Source organism: Podarcis muralis, chromosome 7, assembly GCF_964188315.1.
Source record: "Podarcis muralis chromosome 7, rPodMur119.hap1.1, whole genome shotgun sequence".
Classification (NCBI taxonomy): Eukaryota; Metazoa; Chordata; class Lepidosauria; order Squamata; family Lacertidae; genus Podarcis; species Podarcis muralis.
The window spans coordinates 77,247,152-77,273,579 of record NC_135661.1 but is presented as its reverse complement, the minus strand read 5'-3'; the positions used below and the strand labels follow the sequence as shown (position 1 = coordinate 77,273,579).

Sequence of the window (26,428 nt, the reverse complement as noted above, 5' to 3'; positions counted from 1 at the left end):
CTTGGCCTGTATCCCACTGGGGAGGTGCTTTGGCGTCTCCACCTTGTTTTCCGGGAAGCTTGACTGATCTCTTCTACAGAACAGTTCCCCACCTCCCAACTACACATACACAGATACACAGTTGCATCAAGGAGGCAGAAGTGTGGGTTGGATTGGTTTTGTGTGTGTTCAAGGCTTGTGAACAGCTCTCAATTGAAATCTAGAAGGATGCAGACTCCTCTTTTCATCAGCCTCCTTGCTGCCTTCATAGCCCTGGGTGAGTATGGAAACTTTTTTGGGGGTGGGGTAGGGGGGGAGGCTTTGCAGCACCAGAAAAAAAATGCTGCATGTTTCATCTCACAGATAGTCAGTCCTCTGTGCAAAACAATCATCGTTACTCCCTGGGTTGGAACAAAGAGGGTGCAGAACTTTTGCAGGAACCCACTCATTAGCATTTGCAACAATATATTGAAATGGGGAAACGATGGGTGCTAAGGGTATAATAATAATAATAATAATAATAATAATAATAATAATAATAATAATAATAAAAAATAATAATAATTTATTTATACCCTGCCCATCTGGCTGGGTTTCCCCAGCTGCCTCTGGGCAGCTTCCAACAAAAGATTAAAAATACAATAAAGAATCAAACATTAAAAATTTCCCTAAACAGAGCTGCCTTCAGATGTCTTCTAAAAGTCAGGTTGTTGTTTATTTCCTTGACATTGGATGGGAGGGCGTTCCACAAGTGCATCCGTCTTCAGTGATATAATATGCATGCTGATTTCCTAGAGTAAATGCTTGGCTGGGGGGAGAAAAGAGCCAAGCCTGGAACTAAAGAGACAAGCGAAGCCAAGCATCCTGTTATGACAACCTGCCACAGCTTTGCTGATTCGGTGAGATACAATTTCCTGATAAGGCATAAAAATAAAAAAAAAGAGAGAGGGAGGCATTAGGCGAGCACATACTTTCCATGTGTTGTAACATCTGAGCATTCCAAGGGTTTGGGAGTCTGTGCTTTTTTCTCACCCGTCTGGCAGTCAGAGAGATGGAAGAGGTGAGAGTTTAATGCCTCTCAAACATACCCTGTGGTAATGTAGTTTTTCCAAGGGCTGTTGACACTACAGTCAACCAGGAGGAAACACAATTCCAAAGAGATTGGAGTAAACTTATGGATTATATAAATAATAACTGTAGAGATTTGAAAACACTAGCAGGAATGAAATAAATCTTACGACGGGGACTGGATATAATAAGAAACTGCGGAAAGGAGACTGAATTAAGAAAACCTGTTGAAGGGAGGGAGGGAAGTCAATGCACAGCAGAGTGTTGGGAAAGAATGTGGGAAGATGATTGTACTTTGTTTGTTTGTGTGAAGTGAAAAACGAATAAAAAGCATTTATTATTTTAAAAAAGACAATGTGCACTAGCATATAGCTCTGAGAGTTACACGTCAAAGTGTGTGTGTCCAAAGTTAAGGAATGGGTGTGGCCTGTTTGGTTTATTTTTAAAATGACAACGTGAGGTTCGGGTGGGGTCAGGAAAAAACATCTTCGAATCACAATGAATCTGTGAGAGAAAAAATAAAATGGACAGATTTGAGGGGGCCTTGCAGGGGCACAAAACATTTGGCATCTCAGCGGGGGTACCTATTAGAATCACATTTGTTTTGCATAATTTTTTTTTGGGGGGGTGTTCTTGGAGGTCCACAGAATCTTTTGGCAGCGCATGAGACTTATGGAAGCAGTCTGATATAAAAATTAAGAATGGAACATTTTTGGGACCCTCAACCCCCCCCCACCCCAAATTAACAGCTTTGGAATCATGATCATGGACTCATAGAAAGAGAGGGATAGCAGCTGTCATTTTTTTTTATAAGAAAATGAAATTTCTTTTTAAAAAACTACATTTGGGGGTGGGGGACCCCCCCCAAAAAAGCACTTGAGGGGCTGGATGCAATTCACAGCTTGTGAGGTAGCCCCCCCCCAATTTAGTGAGACAGTTGCATAAGGAATTTGCATCATATATGGTGTTGGTTTTATTTTTAAAAAACACAATTGGTTTTGCAATAAAGCCTCTAAGTAGTTTGCAGAAAAATGGAATAAATAAAATCATTGCCGGGCCTTGAAGTCCTGGACCTTGACTGAATTTTTCTGTTCTGTATTGTTGCTCTTTAGCTGGAGCCCTGGCTGACTATTGCCCAATTCCTACTCTTAGCTGCAACCAGCAAGGAGTAATAATAACAAAAATAATTTATTAAATATACACCACCCATCTGGCTGGGTTTCCCCAGCCACACTGGGTGGCTCCCAACCAAATATTAAAAACACAATACAGCATTAAACATTAAAAACTTCACTAAACAGCCTTCAGATGTCTTTTAAAAGTCAGATAGTTGTTTATTTCCTTGACATCTGATAGGAGGGCGTTCCACAGGGTGGGTGCAACTACTGAGAAGGCCCTCTGCCTGGTTCCCTGTAACCTCACTTCTTGCAGTGAGGGAGCCGCCAGAAGGCCCTTGGAGCTGGACCTCAATGTCTGGGCAGAATGATGGAGGTGGAGATGCTCCTTCAGGTATACTGGGCCAAGGCCATTTAGGGCTTTAAAGGTCAGCACCAACACTTTGACTTGTATTTGGAAATGTAATGGGAGCCAACAGGGACGCGGACTTATAAAAAATATTGGGGGGGCCCGGGAAAGCTCATGAATAATAAATAAGCTCATGAATATGCAAATAAAGTGGCGCCGCCTCCTCGTGAGCGAATAGGGGAGAGCGTGCTGCGCCTATTAATCAGCTCCAAAGGAAATTGGGTGGAGCTTTTGCTCGGGAGGGAGGGCAGGAGGCATGCAGCCCGCCCCTCCCTGTGCATTTTGGGCTGGGGGAGGGGCGGCGATGGAGCTCTGCTGGAGGGGCGCCGGAGATTATTGGGGGGGCGGAGCCCCCCCAAACGAATTTTTGAGGGGGCTCGGGCCCCCTCAAGCCCCATGGAGTCGGCGCCTATGGGAGCCAATGTAGGTCTTTCAGGACTGGTGTGATATGGTCTCGGCGGCCACTCACAGTTACCAGTCTAGCTCCCACATTGTGGGTTAATTGCAGTTTCTGGGTCACCTTCAAAGGTAGCCCCACGTAGAGCGCATAGTCCAAGTGGGAGATAACCAGAGCATGCACCACTCTGGCAAGACGGTCCATGGGCAGGTAGGGTCTCAGCCTGCGTACCAGATGGAGCTGGGAGACAGCTGCCCTGGACACAGAATTCACCTGCGCCTCCATGGACAGCTGTGAGTCCAAAATGACTCCCAGGCTGCGTACGTGGTCCTTCAGGGGCACAGTTACCCCATTTAAGACCAGAGAGTCCTCCACACCCGCCTGCCCCCTGTCCCCCAAGAACAGTACTTATGTCTTGTCAGGATTCAACCTCAGTCCGTCACTGGGAGAGGAGGGAAACAAAGTGATATGATTAAACTAAACATCTGGAATTTTATTTATTTATTTATTGGGTTTTTATATACAAGAATGTTATACAAATAAGTATACCAAGTTTTCTCATGTACTGTATATCACAAAAAACAGCATAATAAATGTGGAAAGAAATATCTACAACCATATGTTTCATTATTAGTGGTCAATGTATAAGTTCTTAGTTTATGAATTGGTTAAAACAATTAGGGAGAAGGAGAAGGAGAAGGAGAAGAAACTATTCTCACTACAGCCAACCAAAGACAACTAACCACACCCTAAGCCACCCTGAATGTCTCTCATCACCAAGGAAATGATTTCTCATTTTGACTGTGGCACAGGAGCTGGAGAGCTGGAGTGGAAGCTGCTGTAATTACGTTATATCAGGACTCTGCATGCAAGTAATATGAAAAAGAGACTGTGCAGGCAATCAGTGTCTCCAGACCTCCCAAACCAATGGAAATTGATGGGTTTCTGTTTGCTAACTGACCCCAGCACTTCACTGTCTCCCAGCTTAATAGCCTTCCTACCCTGGGGACCTCACTGGCTGAAGAGGATAATTGGGATGAGGAGAGTGGGGGGGGATGGCGGGTTGAGATTTCATTGATACTCTGGCAGAAAAGTACCATACTTTTCCATGTATAAGACTAGGTGTTTTTTTTTACTGAAAAATTGTGTTTAAAATAGGGGGGTTGTCTTATACATGGGTCTTCTTTCTTTGGCGGTCACTCGTAGCCAAGTAAGTTTGTCTTCCATAAACACAGTTTTAACAATGAGTCCATAAGTGACTGTGGAGGCCAATTCTGGATCCACACATCCTTCCACAGTGGGGACATTGGTTTCTGGGCGGGAGTTGATCATGGTGTGGATTTGCCAGGCGTGCCTTCCTCCTAGCATGTTTCTCCCTTGTGTCCTGAGTTTCAGTCTTCAAAGCCCATGACACCTTTGTTAAAGGCTGTTGTCCAACTGGAGCGCTCGCAGGCCAGTGTTTCCCAGTTGTCGGTGTTTATACTACATTTTTTAAAGATTTGCCTTGAAACAGTCTATAAACCTCTTTTGTTGACCACCAGCATTACACTTTCCATTTTTAAGTTCGGAATAGAATAGTTGCTTTGGAAGACGATAATCAGGCATCCGCACAACATGACCAGTCCTGCCTAGGGGGGACGTGGGATTGGTCAATGCCGCGAGCCGTAAATGGTCTGCAGCGTGTTATTGATGTCTGGGGCAAGGGGTGGTGTTGATTGGGTGTTGGTGTGGCAATTGGGTGGGCAATAGGCTGCTTCTCCCGGCGAGGGGTCAGGCGTTAGGAGGCTGTTACAACATGGGCGAGTCAGCCATTAGGTCAAGTGATTTCAGGCAAACCCCCCTCCCTCCTGTAAAAAAACCTCAACAACAACTCTGGGCAATCTTCCCCCATTTTTTAAAATTTGTTGTTGTTGTTTAGTCGTTTAGTCATGCCCGACTCTTCGTGACCCCATGGACCAGAGCATGCCAAAATAGAGTATGGGAAAAGTATAAAGAGTTATTAGAACCTAAAATGCCTTAGTGGTTCTCACCCTTAGAGGCGATAGCAGTAAAAAGGAAAAAATATGGAATCAAACTGGGACATATATAAGGATTTATTAGAAGAAAAAGATAACAAATTGAAACTGAAAGATTATGAGGAAATAAAGCGCCACCTAACAGGGTGGATTCAGTACCACTAACTAAATGAGGTGTTCAAAGCAGATTTAAAAAAAAAAAAGGTTTTGCAAGTGAAATTTCAACATTAGATAAAGAATTATTAAATAAAAGAAAGGTAATTTCTAAAATGTATGGAATTTTGTTGGAATGGGAGATGTTTTATGACTTTATCATGTTTTATGACTTTATTGTGTTTTATGACTTCCTTGATATTCTATGTGGGCTGGAACTGGTCTGTGACCGAAATAATAAAATTAATTCATTCACAATTTTAAAAATAAATAAATAGAACATTAAACTTTTAAAAAAACAAAACTTCCTTATAAAGGGCTGTCGTCCGATGTCTTCTAAAGGTTGTATGGTTACCGTATTTATCTCCTTTGTTTAGTGGTTGTCCATACCCTCCAGCATTTATCTGATGAAAATAGGGATGTCCTAAGGAAAAGAGGGACCTCTAATAAGAAACCGGGACAGCTTCTGTAAATACAGGACCGTCTCTGATAATTGGGACACTTGGAGGGTCTGTAATGACTTTAGCCAGAGGGAACCTGCCCAGGGTTTGAGTACACCTTGTTTTGGTGCATCTTGAGTTGTTAACTCTGGGTAAAGAAAAAGCGGGAGCAGGAGAGGAAGGAGAATTAACAACATTGACTTTTCTTATTTTGTGTGCTTTCAGGAATGGCTCTAGAATGTGAGCAATGTACTTCGCCAACAAGCCGCTGCTCAGGACCTATGATGCAATGCACCCAGGAGCAAGACACATGTGTTACTCGGGTGTTGAGTGTCAGCATTTCTGGGTTAGGTAAGTGGAGATGACCTACAGCCATCAGCAGATTTGAAGAAATGCGTAACATCCTCTTGCCTGGGTGGGGAGCAGGGCAGGGCCAAGACATTTGGGCATCTGAGGAAGACCCCCAAATGTCAACCCGCCACCCATTCCCACTAGGGAAGAAGAGGAGAGGTCCCAACAAAGGAGGGATGGCAACTAAAGCTATTTGAATACATTGAGTTCGCTAAAATGACAGGAACAATTAGGAATGGAACAAGCCAAAAGTTCACTAAGGAATGGGAGTGCTATAAAAATCACCTAGAAAAACACTGTTCTCAAATAAAACCTTTATTAATTTTTGCAGAAGACAAAACAATTATAATAACCAACAAGCTAATACAGTACCAAGGAATGGAAAACATCTAAAGAAGGCAGTTAAAGAATGGGGGGGAAATGACCCGAATTGAGGTGGTGGACAGAAGTCAATTCAAAAGATTAGAATTCTTAAGGTTTGATCATTAAATACAAGTATGGGGAATGGATGGTGCGGAAGATAATTAGTGGCTATGTATTTTTTTTCTCTCTCTTTATTTTCTTTTACTATGTTACTTGGGTATAGTTTGAATTATAGATGGAAAATGTTTATGGATTTATGCAAAACAAAACTTAATAAAAATAATTAAAAAGAAAGAAAGAAGAGAAGAGGGAAGATCTATATCAGGAACAAGGGGTTGAAGCAAGATTGACACCTGCTTCCCCGGGGGACCCTGTTGCGTGAGGCAGTCTCCTCACCTTGCCTCTTGGTGGGGAGGAGGGTTCAGCTGGGTTCCCTGCTGTGGTTTAATTCCCTGGAGATTCCAAATGTAGCCAGTTACCCTACCTTCTGTCTGCAGAGAAGCTTTTGTTGAGCACTATGCAAGGAAACAAAGGGCATTTCCTTGACTTGGATTGAGAAAAGTGCTAAAATGATGAGAATGATGCCTGCTACATATCTAGCATATATCTAGTAAAAGGTAAAGGTAAAGGATCCCTGACAGTTAAGTCCAGTCGCGAACGACTCTGGGGTTGTGGCACTCATCTCACTTTACTGGCCGAGGGAGCTGACGTTTGTCCGCAGACAGTTTTTCCGGGTCATGTGGCCAGCATGACTAAGCCGTTTCTGGCGAACCAGAGCAGCGCATGGAAACACCATTTATCTTCCCGCCGGAGTGGTACCTATTTATCTACTTTAACATGCTTTCGAGCTGCTAGGTTGGCAGGAGCTTGGACCGGGCAATGGGAGCTCACCCCGTCATGGGGATTCGAACCGCCAACCTTCCGATTGGCAAGCCCCAGGCTCAGTGGTTTAGACCACAGCGCCACCCATGTCCTGTCACATATCTAGTACCCAGCTCTAAATGGCTTGGGATCCAAGTACCTTACTTAAAGGAGTGGCTTCCTGCTATTAACTGCAATGCCACTGCTGATGGCTTTGCTGGTGGGAGTTGCTGCCCAGTTGGCACTGACCCACAACCAGGCCTTCTTAGTGGTGCTGGAGTGTTCTCCCTGGTGAGGTGGCATCTGTTTCCCACATTATTAACACCCAGGAGGAAGTTAAAACTAGGCATTTATTTAATGGCTGAAAGATGCCCCGTTGATATTATCAGCTCAGGGCATGTGACTGTTCTTGAATGGCTTCCATTTGTTTTATTTGCTGATTGTATTTCTTTGTGGTTTTCTTGCTTCCGAGCCTGGATTCTTTTCAGGGTAGAGGTGGGCTAGGGATTTAATGAAACATGAAATTGAGAAACTGGCGCACGATGGGCCCATGGCCTGCCTTGAGACCATATGCTATGATTGCTAAAGATGCTGTGGTGTGTGGCCGGTGGCTGCCCACATTGAGGCTAAAGCTATCGCTTGTGTTTCATGAGATTTGCCTTCTTTTGATCCCTCCAGACCAAAATGTTTTTGAGAAGGGTTGCGGCTCATCAAAATTGTGCGGCAAAGGGCCCCAAATCATCAACAGTGGCCTATTTGGAACAACAGTAATCGAGACTCATTGCTGTGTGGGAGCTGCCTGCAAAACAACATGGCCCCCTAGTAAGTCCCCGCTAGTCTCTTTATCCTTTCCTCACTCCTTTCATCAGTCGCTTGCTGACAACCTGGTCACTGAAATTCATCCTGATTTAGACTAAAGGTTGCAGGAAAATGAGAAGACATCCACCTGCGGAATAGTGACAGCTTAGAAGTGGCCTTTCTTTTTCCTTAAAAAAGAAATGCTGTTGCTTGCCACACCCCTAGGGAAACCTCGGCATTGATTTGATGTTTTACTGTGGCCTCTGCTTCTTCCAGACTGCTTCGGCAAAAACAATGCCCTAGGTGCATCAGAACAAATGCTCAACTAAGATGGGATAGAATCAACCCCCCATGTAAGTTTTGTGCAAGCATATCAGGAGGAATGCTCAATGAACAGGTCTTGTGGATGATGCTAAAACATCAGGAACAGATTCTCTATACAAGACTGAAAATTTTGGGCAAAGAAGATTCTCCCTACAAAGAAGGAGAACCTGCAGCTTTCTAGATTAGGGTTTCCCAAACTTGGGTCTCTAGCTGTTTTTGAACTACAACTCCCATCATCCCTAGCTAGCAGAACCAGTGGTCAGGGATGATGGGAATTGTAATCAAAAAACAACTAGAGACCCAAGTTTGGGAAACCCTGCTCTCGATGATGGCAAACTGCAACTCCCAACATCCCTGGCAACTGGCTAGCTGAGACTGATGGGACAATAGTGGAAACGCTATAGGTTCTCTGTCCCTGGCTCCATGGAAATCTGGCCTAGAATTGGAAGCATGTGAGGAAATGGGAGAGTGCAGATCTTCAGTGTTAGGGCCAATTAAAATACCTGACGGCTTAAGGACAGAGGGCAGGAGGAACCTCTCCCAAAGATGGGGAGGAGACCAAAATTTGGAAGGGGCTGTCATTTCAGGTGAGATGGTGCCCCCATGTATGAAGCCAAAGATGACAAGAAACATGGTACTGGCTTGTCAAACGTGTGTCCTAGACATATGAGACACTTAGCAGAATGGGAGGCGCTTAATTTTTGTGATCTTCTTCCTAATCCCCTTGTCAGCGCTGTTCTTCTTACATCCCAAATCTGATTTTCTCACCTTTCTTCCAGCTCCATGGAGAAACACCACATTGAATGGAAGGCAATGCTCCACTTGCCCACCTGATGGAACCGAGTGTAAGTTTCCGCCCATCAAATGTGCTGGAGAGGAGACCAAATGCTTTGAGATATCTGGAACTACAACCATAGGTAACTATAAATCACCTATTCATATAAGGGTTTGTTGGAGGAACTTGATTTCTGCGACTCTTGTTGCAGATTGGCCTGATCCACACCTATGGTGTTTTCTGAGGAAGGTAATTGAGAGGGCTGTGGGATGGCAACTGTAAACGTTTTTTGAAGGCACCAATCATCTAGACCAGGGGTCTGCAACCCGCGGCTCCGGAGCCGCATGTGGCTCTTTTACACCTTTGCCGCAGCTCCGGGGCGGATACTAGCGAGGGGAGGAGGCGCATTGTGCGCCCCGACACTCCCCACTGTGGCGGGCGCTGTACTGGCTGTGATGTCGCATGGGGGCGGTGCGTGCGTTAGTCACGCACTGTCCCGACGTCACCTTCCCGCCCGCCCGCTACATTGTTGTTTTTTTTTTTTAATTTTAAAAAAGTTTTTATTATAATCCAACATCTAAAAAACACATATACATTATTAATAAAAAATGCAAAAGAAAAACAAATACAGTAGAACAGTCCAAGAAAAACAAACATAATAGAATAGTCCAAAATCAATATACAATATTTCCGTTCTTTGACTTCCCACCACCACGACGAGATCTCTATCTCAACAATATTTACAGCAGTGTCTTTTACTAACTATCATGTTTTACTTCGCAGTTTTTAAATTATACCTACTGTGACTTTGGTATCTCCTAATGTCATCTCCATGTATGAAAAAAATTTGTTCCAGTCCTTAATAAATTTAGTATTTTTCTGTTGCCTAATCTTCTGCGTCATTATTGCTAAGTCGATGTGTTCAATTAGTTTGGTTCGCCAATCCGTAATTGTTGGAATACTGGGATTTTTCCATTTCTGCGCCAACAGTAACCTAGCGGCTACTGTTGCGTACTGGAATAGGGTTTGGTCGTCTTTACTGATCTCACTACCCACCATTCCTAAAAGGAATGCTTCGGGCTTTTTTGGAAAGGTATACTTTAACATCTTTTTTAGTTCGTCATAGACGGAACCCCAGAACTTCTTTACTACATCGCAGGACCACCACATATGGAAGAAGTCTCCTTCCTTCTTTTTACACCTCCAACAGGTCTTATCTCCGGTTTTATACATTTTAGCTAGTTTTGTTGGAGTGATGTGCCAGCGGTACATCATCTTTTCCATGTTCTCTCGAAGGCTGACACATGCTGAGAATTTCATATCTTTGGTCCATAGTTTTTTCCATTTTTCATATTCTAAAGGATGTCCTATGTCTATGGCCCACTTAATCATAACTTCTTTGACTTCCTCATCCATGGTATCCCAGTCTAATAGTTGGTTATACATTTTGGCTAGGAGCTTAGACTTCCCTTCTATTATTTCTAACTGGAATTGGGATTTGTTCTTACTCATACCAGCCTTTTTATGTTCGTTCCATAACGAGTGAATTTGGTGGTATTGTATCCACCCCGTTAATTTATCTTTTAACTCTTCGTAGGATCTAATTTCCCATCCTTTCTCAGATCTTTTCAGGAGTTCCTCATAGGTCCATCTTCTACCTTCCATATTCGTTTTTTTTATTGCTAGAATATCAATGGGTGACAGCCATAGAGGGGTACCTTTTTCTACCAAGTTCTTACACCTGTTCCACACTTCCAATAACGCTCCTCTTATAATATGATTAGAAAAACCTTTATGCACACCTGCCTTATCTTGCCATAGGTAGGCGTGCCATCCAAACCTGGCATTAAAACCCTCCAGGTCCAGTAGTTCGGTGTTGTTCAGTACTATCCATTCCTTCACCCAACATAAACACGAGGCCTCATAATAAAGTTGCAAATTTGGGAGCGCAAATCCACCTCTATCTCTTTTGTCCGTGAGTAACTTGTACTTAATTCTGGCCCTCTTACCCTGCCAAATAAATCTGGAAAGGGTCCTCTGCCAGTTTTTAAACATTGTTGTGCCCCTGATTACCGGAATATTTTGGAACAGGAATATCATTTTGGGAAGGATGTTCATTTTGATGGCAGCCATTCTCCCCTCCCATGAGAGGTATAATCTACTCCAACAGTCTAGATCCCTTTTGCATTCCCTCCATGTTCTGTTGTAATTATCCTCCACTAAGTTTATATTTTTCGTTGAGAGCCAAATACCCAGATACTTAACCTTTTTTGATATCTTTATCCCAGATCCTGTTTCAATTTTATTTTTTGTTTGTTCATCTAGATTTTTTACCAACATTTTCGTTTTTGTTTTATTCACTTTAAACCCAGATAATCTCCCAAATTCCTCCATTACTTCAATGACTACATTCATCCTCTCTAGAGGTTCTTCTATTGATATTACAAGATCGTCGGCGTAAGCCTTAACTTTATATTCCTTTTTGCCTATCTTAATCCCTCTTATTTCCTGGGTTCCTCTGATCTTGTTCAATATTACCTCCAGGACCATGATGAATAACAGGGGTGATAAAGGACACCCCTGTCTTGTACCTTTTGTGATCTTAAATGAGTTTGTTAGGTTACCATTGATAATGAGTTTCGCTCTTTGGTTTGAGTAGATTGCTCTAATACCTTCTAGAAATGGCCCTCTTATTCCTGCCCTCTCCATACATTTAATGAGGAATTCCCAGGACACATTATCAAAAGCCTTTTCGGCGTCTATAAAGATTAAGGCGGCAGGGATATCAATCTTAAGATCCAGATATTCGATTATATTAACTACATGCCTCACATTCTCCTTCATCTGCCTACCCGGCAGAAACCCGGCCTGGTCTTTGTGGATTACTCTATTTAAGTATTTCTTAAACCTGTTAGCCATTATTCCTGCAAAGATCTTGTAGTCATTATTAAGTAATGATATTGGTCTGTAGTTTGATATATTAAGTGTATCAGAGTCTGGTTTGGGTATCAGTGTGATATGTGCCTCTCTCCAAGAATCAGGCATTTCCCCTCCTTGGAGGATATTATTAATTACACTGCAGAGTACTGGGACCAGCTGTTCCTCTAGGGCTTTGTAGTATTTTTGGGAGAGGCCATCTGGGCCGGGAGCTTTCCCGGGTTTCATTTTCTTAATTACTTCTCTAACCTCATCCATAGTTACTGGCTCGTTTAACATTGTCTTTTCCTCATCCGTTAAGTCTTCTTTCCCGTATCTTTCCAAATACCTTCCCATCTCACTTATGTCTTCTACCTCTTTCTTTTTGTACAGATTTTCATAATATTGAAGGAACTTTCCCTTAACCTCATTGGGGTCCTCTATTATTTGATCTTCAACTTTAATTTTACTGATCACCTTTTGCTTTTGCTTTTTCCTCAATTGCCACGCTAACAACTTACCAGTTTTGTTTGCTGTTTCAAAGTATCTTTGTTTCATCATCTTTATTCCCCATTCTATTTCATGATTCAGCAGTATTGAGTATTGGGTTTGTAGTAATTTATAATTTTGAATATACCTCTCATCCCCAGGGTTTGTTATTAATCTGTCCTCTACTTCTTTTAGTTGTTTAACTACCTCTTCCTTCTTTGCTTCTCTCAAGTTCTTTCTATATTTATTCTGTTGAATCAGAAAGCCTCTTAAGACTGCTTTACTAGCATCCCATACCACATTAATTTTTGTTTCTTTGTGTAGATTATGGTCAAAATACTCTTTCAAGGCTTTCTTTGCCTTATCAGTGATCTCATCCTGTTCCAGTAGATAATCGTTCAGTCTCCATCTATACGGGCCTGGTGAAGTACTCTTTATTTCCAAAAAGATTGAGTTATGATCTGATAGTGTTCTGGGTTCTATTGTACATCTCCCCGTTCTCAACGAAAGTTCCCTGGAGACCCAGATCTGGTCTATTCTACCCCAGCTCTGGTGTACTCCGGAGAAGTGGGTGAACTGTTTCTCTGTCGGGTTTTTGTGTCTCCAGATGTCTATTAGATCTAAATTTTCTTTAAGATCGTCGAAAGTTTTTGGAAGTTTCCCCTGCTTCCCTTTCCTCCTTTTTTCGCTTCTGTCAATGTCGGGTTCCGGGACTCCATTCAGATCCCCTAACAAGATTAATTTATTGTTTTCTAGATCTAGTAATATTTGTTCCAGTTTACTAAAGAACTCGGTTTTGTTTGTATTAGGGGCGTATATCGATACTATATTAAATCTTTCCCCTTGGTGCGTTACTTGGATCCCTAGGATCCTCCCCTCCTCGTCCTTACATATTACTTTAGGTTCCAGTTTTTCTTTGGCATAGATGACCACCCCTCTCTTTTTGTTCACCTCTGAGTTAATGAACTCCTTTCCCAGCTTTTTATTAATCAATATATGTCTGTGTTTTTTGGCCACATGGGTCTCTTGGCAGCACACCACATCACATTTTTTGTTTTTCAAGACTTTCACTATTTTATTTCTTTTCACTTTCTCATTTAGACCGTTAACATTCCACGTTAAAAAAGTTAAAGACATTGTTTAGAAGAAGCGTAGTGTTTATATCCACTTATTAATCCTTTACTTCTTCCTCTTCCTCTGTTTCTTCCCCTGATTCTTCCCCTTCCGCTGCACTTCCCCTCTCAACCTCTTCTCCTTCTCCTTCCTCCTCCCCCCTCTGTAGTCTCGCCCTCCCCCCCTCCCCCTCCCCCTCCTTTCTTCTTAATGTTCCACTCTCCTTTTTAGTAAGCTCCTTCTCGTATCTTCTCAGGAACTTTTCTACTTCTAATGGGCTGGTCAGTTTAAATCTCTTATCCTTAAAAAAGAAGGCGATTCCCTCGGGGAATTCCCATCTATATTGGATATTGTTCCTTCTCAGAACACCTATTATGTGTCTGTAGCCTTCCCTCTTGCGTAATAACCTGACCGGGATCTCTTTCAGGACAATTATTGGTCTACCACCTATTATGAGTTTTTTATGGTAACTTGTTTTAAGTATCAAATTCCTCATTCCTATTGAGTTAAACATTACTAGGCAGTCCCCTATGGGTTTCCTGGTTCTGTTCTGAGGTGATCTCATTTTAATCCTGAAGGCGTTTTCTATTGTGTACGCGACCTCTTCTTCTTTAGTCTCTAACCAATTTGCTAATTCGGTAATTATTTTTTCTTTAATATTCTCTTTCGTTTCTTCCTCTATACCTCTAAATTTTAAATGCATTTGTCTTTGCCTCATTTCAGCCATCGCTATGTTATCCCATATCTGCTCCTGTGATTTGTTCAGCTCTCGCATCTCCTCCTTCATTTTTTCCGCCTCCCTTTTCTGTTCTCTTACGTCCTTTTGAATTTTTTTGTTAATTTCCTCAAATGTTTTTGCTTTGACCGTTAGCTCTTGTACTTTCTTTCCTATCGCTCCCTCTATCCTTTTATCTATTCTATCTTGCATTTCCTCTAATTTATTTTCTATATTATTTTCGTTCTGCTTAAGTTCCTCCTTAATTTTTAGCCACAGAAAGTCCAGGTCTTTGATTTCTTCCTGCTTAGAGGTTTTTCTTTCCCCTGGCGTTCCCCTACCCCTTTTCCCATTCTTCCCCTGCATTTTGGCTCCTTATTATTCGTTGATCTTTTCAATACTAATTCTCTCCCTTTAAGGGCTCTGTGATGGCCTGGGATTCCGAGTCTGAGAGCGATCCGGAGGAATCCCAGCCGGCACAGGAGTCCCCGCCTCCAGGGCCGGCTGAACTGGGGCAAGGCCTAGATGCTGAGGAAACTCAAGAGCAGGCACCAGGTGAAATCATTCAGGCCCCAGAGGTGCTGGAAGACTCAGTGGCTACAGGTGAGCCTCCCCCGGGGCCCAGTAACCCTTCGGCCTCTCCTGATCTGCAGAGGCTTAGGGCAGAGAGGCGAAGGGAACTGGTGTCTCCCAGGAGGAGTGCTCGCCTTAAGACCAAGAGAGGCGGGGCTTCTGGGGGCCGGGACCGCCCCCGGCCTTAGAAGAAGATAAAGGCCAGTCAGCCCGGTCCCAGGTTGCGGGAGCAACATCGTTGTGGAGTACCTGTTTTACCCAGTCCTTGTTCGGCACTCCCAGTGTGCCTGTTCCTTGCCCGGCTTCCTGTTTCTGACTCTCCGGTGTTCCTGTTCCTCGCCTGGATTCCTGCTACTGCCCTACCAGTGTTCCTGTTCCTCGCCTGGACTCCTGCTTCTGCCCTACCAGTGTTCCTGTTCCTCGCCTGGCTTCCTGCTTCTGCCCTACCATCGTTCCTGTTACCCCGCCCGGCTCCCTGTCTTGGACCTCGCGTCTCATCTAGTGTTCATCTACCCTGCTAGAGACTCTGAACTGATCTTGGCCTACGGTAATAGTACCTTATCCCCCCTGGGACCAGCACAGTTTGCTCCCGCCACACCCGCACTCCCTCTTTGTTGGGGTGCGTTCGGGAAGACTCAGAGGCCATGGCTGACCAAGCGGCTACACTGTTGGCAATAGCCCAGGAGAACCAGGCCTTGAGGCACACCGTGCAGCAGCTCAGTAACGTGGTTACGGCACTACAGCAGCGTTTGGATGCCCTACCGGCTCCTGGGGCCGACGCCCCGGCTTCTGGCAAGTACCCAGTGGCCTTGCCTGAGAAATTTGATGGGGCCCCGGCCAGCTTTCCCATGTTCCTTGCCCAGGCCAAGCTGTATATTCAGGGGCGCGCCCGGAACTTCCCTGACGACCGCACCAAGGTGCATTTTTTGATTAGTTTGTTAAAGGACCAGGCGGCCAAGTGGGCGTTGCCACTGCTCAGGCAAGACTCCCCCTTGCTGGCAGACTACGGGGGTTTTTGCAATCTGTTGGAGGCCGCGTTCGGCAACCCTCAGAAGGGGAGTCAAGCCAACCGGGCGATTCGGCGGTTGAGACAGGGCAAGTCCACGGTGGCCGCATACACCACAGAATTCCGGCTGCTGGCACAGGACTTGACCTGGGACGACTCTGCTCTTCGGGACCAGTATCTCGAGGGGCTTTCAGATGAGATACTGGACCAGCTGGCCACAATGGAACGTCCCACCACGCTAGACACCCTTATTCAACGGAGTCTACAGATAGACGATCGGCTAGAGGACCGGCGTCAGGCTCGGGGCCGCAGGCACCTCCAGTTCTCGGCCCCAGTGTCTACCAGCAGCCCCACAGGCCCAGCTGAGTCATTGGAGGAACCTATGCAGCTTGGGGCAGTGCGGCCACGCCTCTCCCCCGCAGAGAAGTCGCGGCGTCGGGAGGGGAACCTATGTCTCTATTGTGGCGGAAGCGGACACTATGCACGGTCCTGTCCTGAGAAACGCCAGCCGCAGGGAAACTGCCAAACCCCAGTAGCTGATGGCCCTGGCTACCTGGGGTCCCAAACAGCACAGAATGGGGCCGCACCAATTGAATTACAACACCTTATGGTTCCGGTACATCTTTACCCTCCAGGAGGGCCATGGATTCTTACCCATGCTCTGGTGGATTCAGGGGCAACCCGCTCTTATATGGACGCTGCTTTTGCTGCCCAGCATCGGGTGCCACTTCGGAACAAGCCAGAACCGGTACAGGTGGAGGCAATCGACGGACGGCCCCTGCGTTCGGGTGCCGTCACTCAGGAGACCCAGCCCCTGGTCCTGTGCCTCCAGCAGCACCGTGAGATGCGAACTCTGGATATTGCCTCCATGCCCCGGTTCCCCCTGGTGCTTGGGATGGACTGGCTGGAGGCTCACAATGTGCAGATTGACTGGGTCAAACGGACTGTACACTTCCCAGACCCCAGTTCTCCTGCTGAGACTGAGATGCTAGCAGCTGCGCCCACTGAGGAGGCTGCTGCAACGCTCCCCGCTGAGTACCGGGACTATCACGACGTGTTCGAGGAACGGGGGGCAGACCAGCTGCCGCCGCATCGGTCCTTTGACTGCGGCATAGACCTCCAGCCCGGAGCGCCTCTACCGGTGAGTCGCTTATACTCGTTAACAGAGCCAGAGCGCGAGGCTTTGCAGGACTTCTTGCGCAAGAACCTGGAGCGTGGGTTCATTAGACCTTCTACCTCGCCCACTGCTGCGCCAGTGCTCTTTGTTAAAAAGAAATGTGGGGAGCTCCGCCTTTGCCATGATTACCGGGCCCTGAACAAAATTACCATCCCGGACCGGTACCCCTTGCCCCTTATTTCGGAGTTACTGGAGCGGGTGCAAGGGGCGCAGGTGTTCACCAAGTTAGACCTCCGGGGAGCCTACAATTTGATTCGGATCCGCGCCGGGGATGAGTGGAAGACAGCATTCGGGACCCGGTACGGACAGTTCGAATACCTGGTTATGCCCTTTGGTTTGTGCAACGCGCCTGCTGTGTTCCAACGGTACATCAACCACGTGTTCCAGGACTTGCTAGACAAGTACGTGGTGGTGTACTTGGATGACATTCTGGTTTACTCCCGTGACCCGGCGTGCCACGAGGGCCATGTCCGGACCGTGCTGCAGCGCTTGCGCGAGCATCGTCTGTATGCAAAGCTCAGCAAGTGCGAGTTTCATCAGCGGTCAGTGGACTTCCTGGGTCACCGACTCTCACCAGGTGGGGTGCAGATGGATCCGGGGAAGGTGGCAGCGGTTCGAGAATGGGCGGCACCTCGGAACCGCAAGGACCTACAGCGTTTCCTGGGGTTCGCCAACTATTACCGGACCTTCATTGCGGATTATGCTCACCGCACCACCCCGTTGACCCGGCTACTGCGCCCCAAGACGCCGTTTTCCTGGGACAAGGAGGCGGAGGAGGCATTTCAAGGGTTGAAGGCCTGTTTCCAGAGAGCGCCAATCTTGCAACATCCGGATCCTTCTCGACCCTTTGTGGTTGAGACTGACGCCTCCAGTACGGCTCTCGGTGCCGTCTTGTCTCAGCAGCACGGACCGGAAGCGCCACTCTTACCCTGCGCCTTCTATTCCCGCCAGCTCCTTCCAGCGGAGCGTAACTATACCGTGTGGGAGCGGGAACTACTGGCCATCAAGGTGGCCTTTGAGGTTTGGCGCCACCATCTGGAAGGAGCAAGACACCCGGTGGAGGTAAGAACCGACCACCGGAACTTGGAATACCTCCAGACCACCCGCAAGCTGAACCAAAGGCAGATCCGGTGGGCGTTGTTCTTCTCCCGGTTCCAGTTCCGGATCCGCTACATCCCTAGCTCCCAGAACCAGAAGGCGGATGCCCTGTCCCGGAAACCTGAAGACAACGCAGACACGGTTCAGCAAGCAGCACCCACCACGATCCTACCACCAGCCGCATTCCTGGCCACCCAGGAGGTTGAGCCACTGCAGGCTCGGGTGCGGGAACAGCAGCAGGTCGACGCTTGGGCCCAGGAACGACTCCGGGAACTGGCCGAAGGACCATGCCCTCAGTATCCAGGGCTGGTCTCGCATCAGGGCCTTCTGCTGCACCACGGGCGCCTGTACATCCCACCAGGGCCGCTGCGGGCTGAGGTTCTCCGGATGACCCATGATGCTCCAGCGGCGGGGCACTTTGGGCGGTATCGGACCACCCATCTGGTAAGCCGTGAGTTTTGGTGGCCCCGTTTGAAGGCTGATGTGGCTCGCTACGTCGCTGGTTGTGACGTCTGCAGGCGGGCCAAGGGGCCTACCGGGCGACCCCCCGGCCTTCTACAGCCGTTGCCGGTTCCACCACGTCCTTGGCACACAGTTTCTCTGGACTTTGTAGTGGAGTTACCCCCGTCTCGTGGCTGCACCTGCCTTCTAGTTTTCTCCGACCACTTCACGAAGATGGTGCACTGTGCCCCCTGCCCATCCGTACCCTCAGCTAAGGAAACCGCACAGCTGTACCTTCAGCATGTCTTCCGCCTGCATGGCCTACCTGAGCGTATAGTGTCCGACCGCGGCGTTCAGTTCACGTCCCGGTTTTGGCGTGCTTTGCACCAGGCCCTTGGAACAGAGGTCTGTCTCTCATCTGCTTACCACCCACAGACTGATGGCCAGACGGAACGGGCGAACGCGGTGCTGGAACAGTACCTCCGGTGTTACTGCAGCTACCAGCAGGACGACTGGGTCGACCACCTAGCATTGGCGGAGTTCGCTTATAACAACGCGGTGAATGCGTCCACCCAGCAGACCCCGTTCCAGGCCAGTTATGGCTTTCATCCACGGTTGTTTCCGGATGTGTTGCCGGCATCTGCGGTCCCTGCGGTGACGGAGTGGCTTCAGGAGCTCCAGTCCCAGCAACAGCTGTTGATGGAGCAGCTGCGCCAGGCCAAGGAGGCGTACAAGGTCCAGGCTGACCGCCACCGCCAGGTGGGGCCGGAACTTCACGTCGGTGACCTGGTATGGCTTTCCACTCGCCACCTCCACCCTTCTCGACCTTCGCGGAAGCTGGACGCCCGGTTCACCGGCCCGTTCCCGATCGTGAACCAGGTCTCGCCTGTGGCATTCCGTCTCCGGTTGCCAGCAAACCTGAAGGTTCACCCGGTATTCCACAGGTCCCTGCTGAGTCCGGTGGCCCCACCCGACGAGTTCCACCCGGACCGTCCCCGACCGCAGCCAGTTTTGGTGCAGGGAGAGCCAGAGTACGAGGTGGAACGCATTCTGGACTCCCGATACCGCAGGGGAAGGCTGCAGTATCTCATTGACTGGAAGGGGTATGGGCCAGAGGACCGTTCCTGGGAACCAGCGGTCAACGTCCACGCGCCTGCCTGCATCCAAGAGTTTCATGCGGCGTACCCCAGCAAGCCGGGTCCGGACCCTCAAGTGAGGGGGGGGCCTGGGAGGGGGGATGGTGTGATGGCCTGGGATTCCGAGTCTGAGAGCGATCCGGAGGAATCCCAGCCGGCACAGGAGTCCCCGCCTCCAGGGCCGGCTGAACTGGGGCAAGGCCTAGATGCTGAGGAAACTCAAGAGCAGGCACCAGGTGAAATCATTCAGGCCCCAGAGGTGCTGGAAGACTCAGTGGCTACAGGTGAGCCTCCCCCGGGGCCCAGTAACCCTTCGGCCTCTCCTGATCTGCAGAGGCTTAGGGCAGAGAGGCGAAGGGAACTGGTGTCTCCCAGGAGGAGTGCTCGCCTTAAGACCAAGAGAGGCGGGGCTTCTGGGGGCCGGGACCGCCCCCGGCCTTAGAAGAAGATAAAGGCCAGTCAGCCCGGTCCCAGGTTGCGGGAGCAACATCGTTGTGGAGTACCTGTTTTACCCAGTCCTTGTTCGGCACTCCCAGTGTGCCTGTTCCTTGCCCGGCTTCCTGTTTCTGACTCTCCGGTGTTCCTGTTCCTCGCCTGGATTCCTGCTACTGCCCTACCAGTGTTCCTGTTCCTCGCCTGGACTCCTGCTTCTGCCCTACCAGTGTTCCTGTTCCTCGCCTGGCTTCCTGCTTCTGCCCTACCATCGTTCCTGTTACCCCGCCCGGCTCCCTGTCTTGGACCTCGCGTCTCATCTAGTGTTCATCTACCCTGCTAGAGACTCTGAACTGATCTTGGCCTACGGTAATAGTACCTTATCCCCCCTGGGACCAGCACAGGCTCACAATCTCCTTATTCTCCTCTTTACGGCTATCCCAAATGATCTGTTTAGTTACATGGAAGAATACATAAAAGAATACCGTTGGAGTCCCAACACGTTCCCACACGGGGTACCCAGAGCTTATCCGAGCCTCATATCTCCAGAATACCAAAAGCAGATAGGGGAAAGATACAAATCCAAACGGTAAATATAGGGGGTTATCCAAGAGGTGAGTATAAGGAGGGAAGGAGTAGGGGGGTTAATAAGTTATTTCTGTAGACTTTACGAAATCGTTCAGGGAGGTTGGTAAAAGGATATAACATTGACTGTACAGCGAGCCGAGCAACCACTAAGTTAACTAAATGGGGGAGGAAGGCAGGGGTTAACCAAGCGAGGGGATATTCACCGGTATGCAAAACGCCATAGGTAATACCCAGACAGTCAAATTAAGTCACTAGGGAGTAGGGGGGGGGTTTGATACGTCTACTACAGAGAGAATTGTCTGTCTTTTACTTCCTTTGCGTCCTTAACACAGCACTCTTGTATCGGCCCAAAAAAGACCCATGTATCTTAAGTAAATAAAAAAGAAAAGCAGCTACAGTTCTTAGTCAATAATCATTTCCAACTTTCAACCATATGCCTCTTCGAAGGGCGACCGTATTTAACTTGCCTCCTCTCTCTTTGTACTTCTCCTGTTCTCTTAGGTTTATTCCATTAGCGCTTACTGCTTACTGCTGTGTGTATCCACTATTTCGCCTTTAAAAAAAAAAGTCAGTAAAGAGTCACAAAAGAGAACAAAACTTAGGCAGTGTTTCAAAATGGGCGTCCAATTAAGCGTCCAAATATAAGCGTCCAAGTATAAGTTCGTTTGTAAGCCCACGCCAAACCCCTCGCGGAGGTATACGTTGCTTAGGCAAACAGTCTTTGGACCTCCTATAAATGAAAGTCCGGTTCGTTCATTTAGTTTAGCCAGTAAAGAAAAAAAGATAGCCCTCCTCCTTCTGAGTATACACAGTTCGGTTGTTATGCGGTATTCAGCTCTCTTACTAACTGCGGTTCTCTGAGTCTGCACTCTCTTTGCTCTCCGTCGGCTGGTGACCATATATAAAGAACAATTACTGTCCGGACTCACCCATCTATGCTCCTTTTCTTCACTATTATTTTTAAGTCCAGTGACGATGGGGGCTCCGTTTTTAAGTCTGTTGAGGCCCGTCGCCTTTTTCGGTGGAAGCTCGGGGCATCGTATCTCGGAGACGGTAATTCCCTTTGTGCGCCTGCGGCTCCGCCCTATCTCCCCTCTCTGCCGAGGAGGTGGGGGCTCTCGGATGTCAACGCCGCTCCGCGCCGCTGGGAAACCTTCCCCCAGGGGTTTCCCCCCCTGGGCTTTCGCTTTTTGAGGGGCGCAGTGCCCTTGCGACACCCCCTTTCTCCGAGATATTCGGAAAACCCCTTAGCGTGGCTTTCCTCGCTTCCTCGCCGTCCGCGACCGGAACCGGAAGTTAAGAACTTTTTTCCCGCCCGCTACATTGTAAGGGGCATGTACGCTGGTCACTGCATTGAAAGGGGGCATGTACTTTGGTCACTGTTTTGAAGGGGAGTGAAGAACACACACACAAAAAAAGGTAACTTGTTAATTTAACGTTTATTTCTATGAGGAGGAGTAATTCTGAGGGATCAAACAAAGAAATAATAAAAAAGTGACAACAAAGTTATTTTTATAATGACGAGTTTTGCGGCTCCCAGTTTTTTTTCCTTCGGAAACGGGTCCAAGTGGCTCTTTTTGTCTTAAAGGTTGCAGACCCCTGATCTAGACCAATTCCAGTCTGATTTTGGAGCTGAATTAGTCTGGGTTGCTTTGAAGGGGTGACCATGATTGAGAGAGAGGCAAGGGGAGGGCAGCCTGACTTCTACTCCTCATCCTCTTTGTGGTTTTGATACCTTAGTATCGTCCTGGACCACACTGTGGGATGGGGATGGGAGGTACTGCTTTACATTCCCATTTCCAGCATCAGAGAGTAGCATTCATGCAGTTATGCTGTGGAGTTCTGCAGTCATTTGGAGAAGTCATTAGGAGATGTGGAGCATGCTGTTATTGATGCATGCCCCCCCCCAACTCTGTTTCTAAACAGTATCTGAATCAGGTGCAAGTGGGCATGAAATGGGCTGGTGCCTAGCACAGTGATGGGCTGGATGGGGGCCAAAAAACTGAGCTTAAATCCTGGGATAATGTGGGTTTTGTGGGTGAGTGCTTCACTGGTCTGGGAAATCTGTCAGTATGAGATTGCATTGTCCCTTCCAACCCTATGATTGTATGGTGTCTATAGCCCTTCTTGGCCCTAGTGATCCCCAGATTGGATTAGGGTGATGCATACTACATAGGGCTCCCTTAAGGTTGGTCTAAAAGCTTCTGGTAAGGCACAATCCCCCAGCAAGACTTATTGAAGGGGGTTCCATATCAACAGTATGAAGTACCTGTCTTGAAAGAGCTGCACAAATTGCTGCTAGAAATGTTGAGAAATAAAGTCTTGCCTCCATGAATGGCTTACGTTGTATACTCCTGCCCAGTCACTTCAGCCTTTGGCAAAGAAATTTGTGATAGTGCCCAATGCTCTGGTGGCTTCATTTCTGTCCACTAAGACTGGGGCCTTCAGTGTGGTGGCCCCTGCCTTTTGGAATGCACTCCCACCAAACATCTGGCAGGCACTACAGTATTGGCATTTAGAGACCTGCTTAAAATCATAACTTCACTCAGACCTGAGGGCATGAGCCAGCCATGTTTGATGTATTAAGCTGCTCTACTGATTTGAAATGCGTTTTGCCATTTTTAGTGATTGTTTAGATCTCCAGCTCTCCCAATAATTCCCTTCTCTTCCTTCTCCTTCCCCTCTTCCCCTCTCCTCTACCCCTCTCATACAGCTGCTTACACAGAGAGAGGAGGGAGGGAGGGGGGAGGGAGGGAGGAAAAGCACCTATCCTCCTTCATGCAAGGAAGAGAACAAATAAAAGCCGCTAAATGTCCCCCTGTTCCACTCTTGGAATTTGTTTCCTGCCCAGCTTTGCCCGGCCACTGACTCCCCCACGAAATAGAAAAGTGAAATCACTGGATAGAGTATCTCTCCTGATAAATGACTGTCATTTCCTTTAATTCTCTTTGCAGCAGGACAAACTGCAAGCACCGTCCTCAAGGGCTGTGCAAATGAACTGGCCTGTCAAGCAATGGAAATAGGCACCAAAACATTTGGGAATGTGATACAAGAAGTCAAGTCAGCTAAATGCACAGATGGGGCGGCCAGTACCATCCCAGGATCCCTCGGACTCCTCTTCCCAGCCCTTAGTGGGCTGCTGCTGGTCAAGTTCCTTGCTTGATTCCCCAGTTGATGCTAAGATTGGAGAATCCGCTTTGAGCTACTCCTCTTTTGTGCTTGCTTGTGGCTATTATTGAGGCCACTACAGATGCTGAAGAGCAAGGGCCAATGGCCACTCTCCAGTCTCGTCTGTCTGGTCCTTGAGAGTCTTCCTTTGACACCTCCCTGCCCCTGTCACCCACCTTGAGCGCTTTTGGCTGCCTGGAATGTGTCTTTGTGCTCCGATGATGCTTCTAGCTTGCCTGGTTGGAAAACAGAGATGAATGGCTGAGTGTGTGCGCACAAACTAGTCTCCTATGCAAAGGAGAGCTTTACATTCGCTAGTTCCCCGACAGTTGCCTCAGGCTCCGCCTACCAAAGGCATGTGGCCCCCAGTAGTCTGCACAGAATGGAATGTGGCCCTTGGACTTACAAGGCTTCCCCACCCCTGTCCATAGTCTAGAAGCTCATGTTTACATCTACTGCCCTCCAACAGGAGCAAGGGGTGATGTTGACCAAGGGAGTTCTTGGTTGATGTCTTTACCAGCAGATGCCAATGTTGGGTGGCAGGCAAAGGAGGCTGGCTGTGTCTGTACAATGCACAACTGGGTCTGGATAGTGGCCAGCAGTCACCAGCGATGCCCTCCTGGCCAGTGGTATTTCCATCCTGATTCAGCACTGGGCCACACAGTCAGCATGCACCTTTTCACTGAGCTAGGGCTTTTCTCTAGGAATTGGTGAATCTGCCCATTTCTCTCAATGTCTCCCATTCCTCCACCGCATAATAGTTCATAATAGTTCAGTTCTTCACATTTCTGCATTATTATTTCCTTTTAAAAAATGGAATAAAGGTCACGAAAAATCATCACCATTTTAGTTTCCACTTCTCCTAGCATACATTTTTTGTATGTCAAACATATGCAAAGTTTGCAAGCGATTTCCTGTAATATCATGCATTTTTGCACACTATATTTAATGAGTTTTAATGCACATTAACATATGTGATGATGTACACATTGGTTGCTTGCACAGTGGTGCTGCAGAAGTGGAGATTCTGAAGGATACCTGCTTTTTGGTTTCCAATCCTGGAAATAAATACACTAGCGCCAAAAAACATCATTTAGAAATGTTTAATCTGAAGAAAAGTGCACTCAGTGCCCTGGGCCGCTTTGCAACAGTAGGGTAAGCTCAACTCCACCACCAAAACTGTACAAAAGTTATGGGAAAGAGGCAAAAAAGGAGAGCAAGTAGTAAATTGGTATCCTTTGATAGACAGCTTGCAGCACCCTACGCAGCTGACACTGATAAGAGCACTTTGCTTTATTTTCTTCCTCTAGTGATGAAGTTGTCTCCTCTCATAATTCAGTCCTGGTTCCACTTTTGTAGTGGATGAGTGACTTCTTAAAGGCATTACAGTTTTTGTTCTCTACTGTTGGACTTTTGTGCAGCATTTTATACACACACACATATACATTTCACCCAACTTTTTTTTTTGGTCTTTTTTTTAAAAAGCTTCTGTAAAACCGCCAAGAGAAAGTTGTTATTGGGAGGTATATAGATGACAGCAGGTAAATAAGCAAATAATCTCCCGGTAGTATGGCAATCATCGCCTTATACATCAAACCCAGGATGAAGCTCTGCATTTGCAAATTGTGCCACAATGTGTGTCCATGTGTGTGTGTGTGTGCCCGTGTGTGTGTGTCCATGCAGGGGTGGCAACTTGGGCCCCAGATTATGCATGCCCAATGGCACCCGTGACGTAATGTGACGTCAGGATGTCATGTTACATTGGCACGCTGCAGCGGCGCTTCCAAGCCTCACGGGGCCTCAGAAGTCATGTCCGATGCCTTGAGAGACATCTGACGTGAAGTACCTCAGAGGCCTGGCAGGGCCTTGGACGTCACTTCCGAGGCCTTGTGGGGCGCCAAATGCTTTGCAAGGCCTTGGACATTGCCTTGGAGGTCACATCAGGCCTCTGACATGACTTCTGGTAGAAACCAGGAGCCCCGCATTATGGGTGCCGAGAACCCACAAAAAAATGTGAGTACTCAGGCCCCCAAGAGTTGTTGCCAGTGTGTCAATGTGTACAAGAGAGAGAGAGAGAGAGTGTGCAAGGTAGGCAGAACTAGCATATACGTCACAGGAAAGTGCCTTAGAGAACTGCTACAAGCACAGTTCTGTCCCCAGTGATAAACGATAATTGAACTGCTGTGCCAGCAATGCCAACAGTTTTTGCCTCTGCTTCCCACCTTCCAGCTTTTCCTGGTATTGTGGTAAAACCGCTCCTTGGGTTGTTGTCTTTTTAATATCAAGAAGTATCTTAGTTGATGAAGGAACAAATCTAATACTGTGTGGCTTTTTACCATGTATCTTTACTGTGCTATATGAGGCATTCATCCATATTCCCACCGCCACCACATATGTATTGAACCTGTGGATTCTGATGGAATGCACATGCAGAGATCTTTTTAATATGTGTGTGTGTGTGTGTGTAAGTGAAAGAAATAATATGCTTGGAAGTTGGGGTATTAAATAAAACGAGACAAATAAATCAA

General features: G+C 47.2%; 1 protein-coding gene across 1 annotated transcript; it reads left to right on the top strand.

Annotated features, from left to right (window-relative positions):
* Positions 1 to 84: 84 nt before the first annotated feature.
* On the top strand, positions 85 to 26,428 carry LOC114603446 (phospholipase A2 inhibitor gamma subunit B-like). The gene is made up of 5 exons (XM_028742443.2): positions 85 to 256; positions 5,802 to 5,927; positions 7,830 to 7,973; positions 9,053 to 9,190; positions 23,687 to 26,428. Exons 1-5 carry the CDS (start codon positions 208 to 210, stop codon positions 23,893 to 23,895), a joined length of 666 nt encoding a protein of 221 aa, XP_028598276.2. The 5' UTR covers positions 85 to 207; the 3' UTR covers positions 23,896 to 26,428.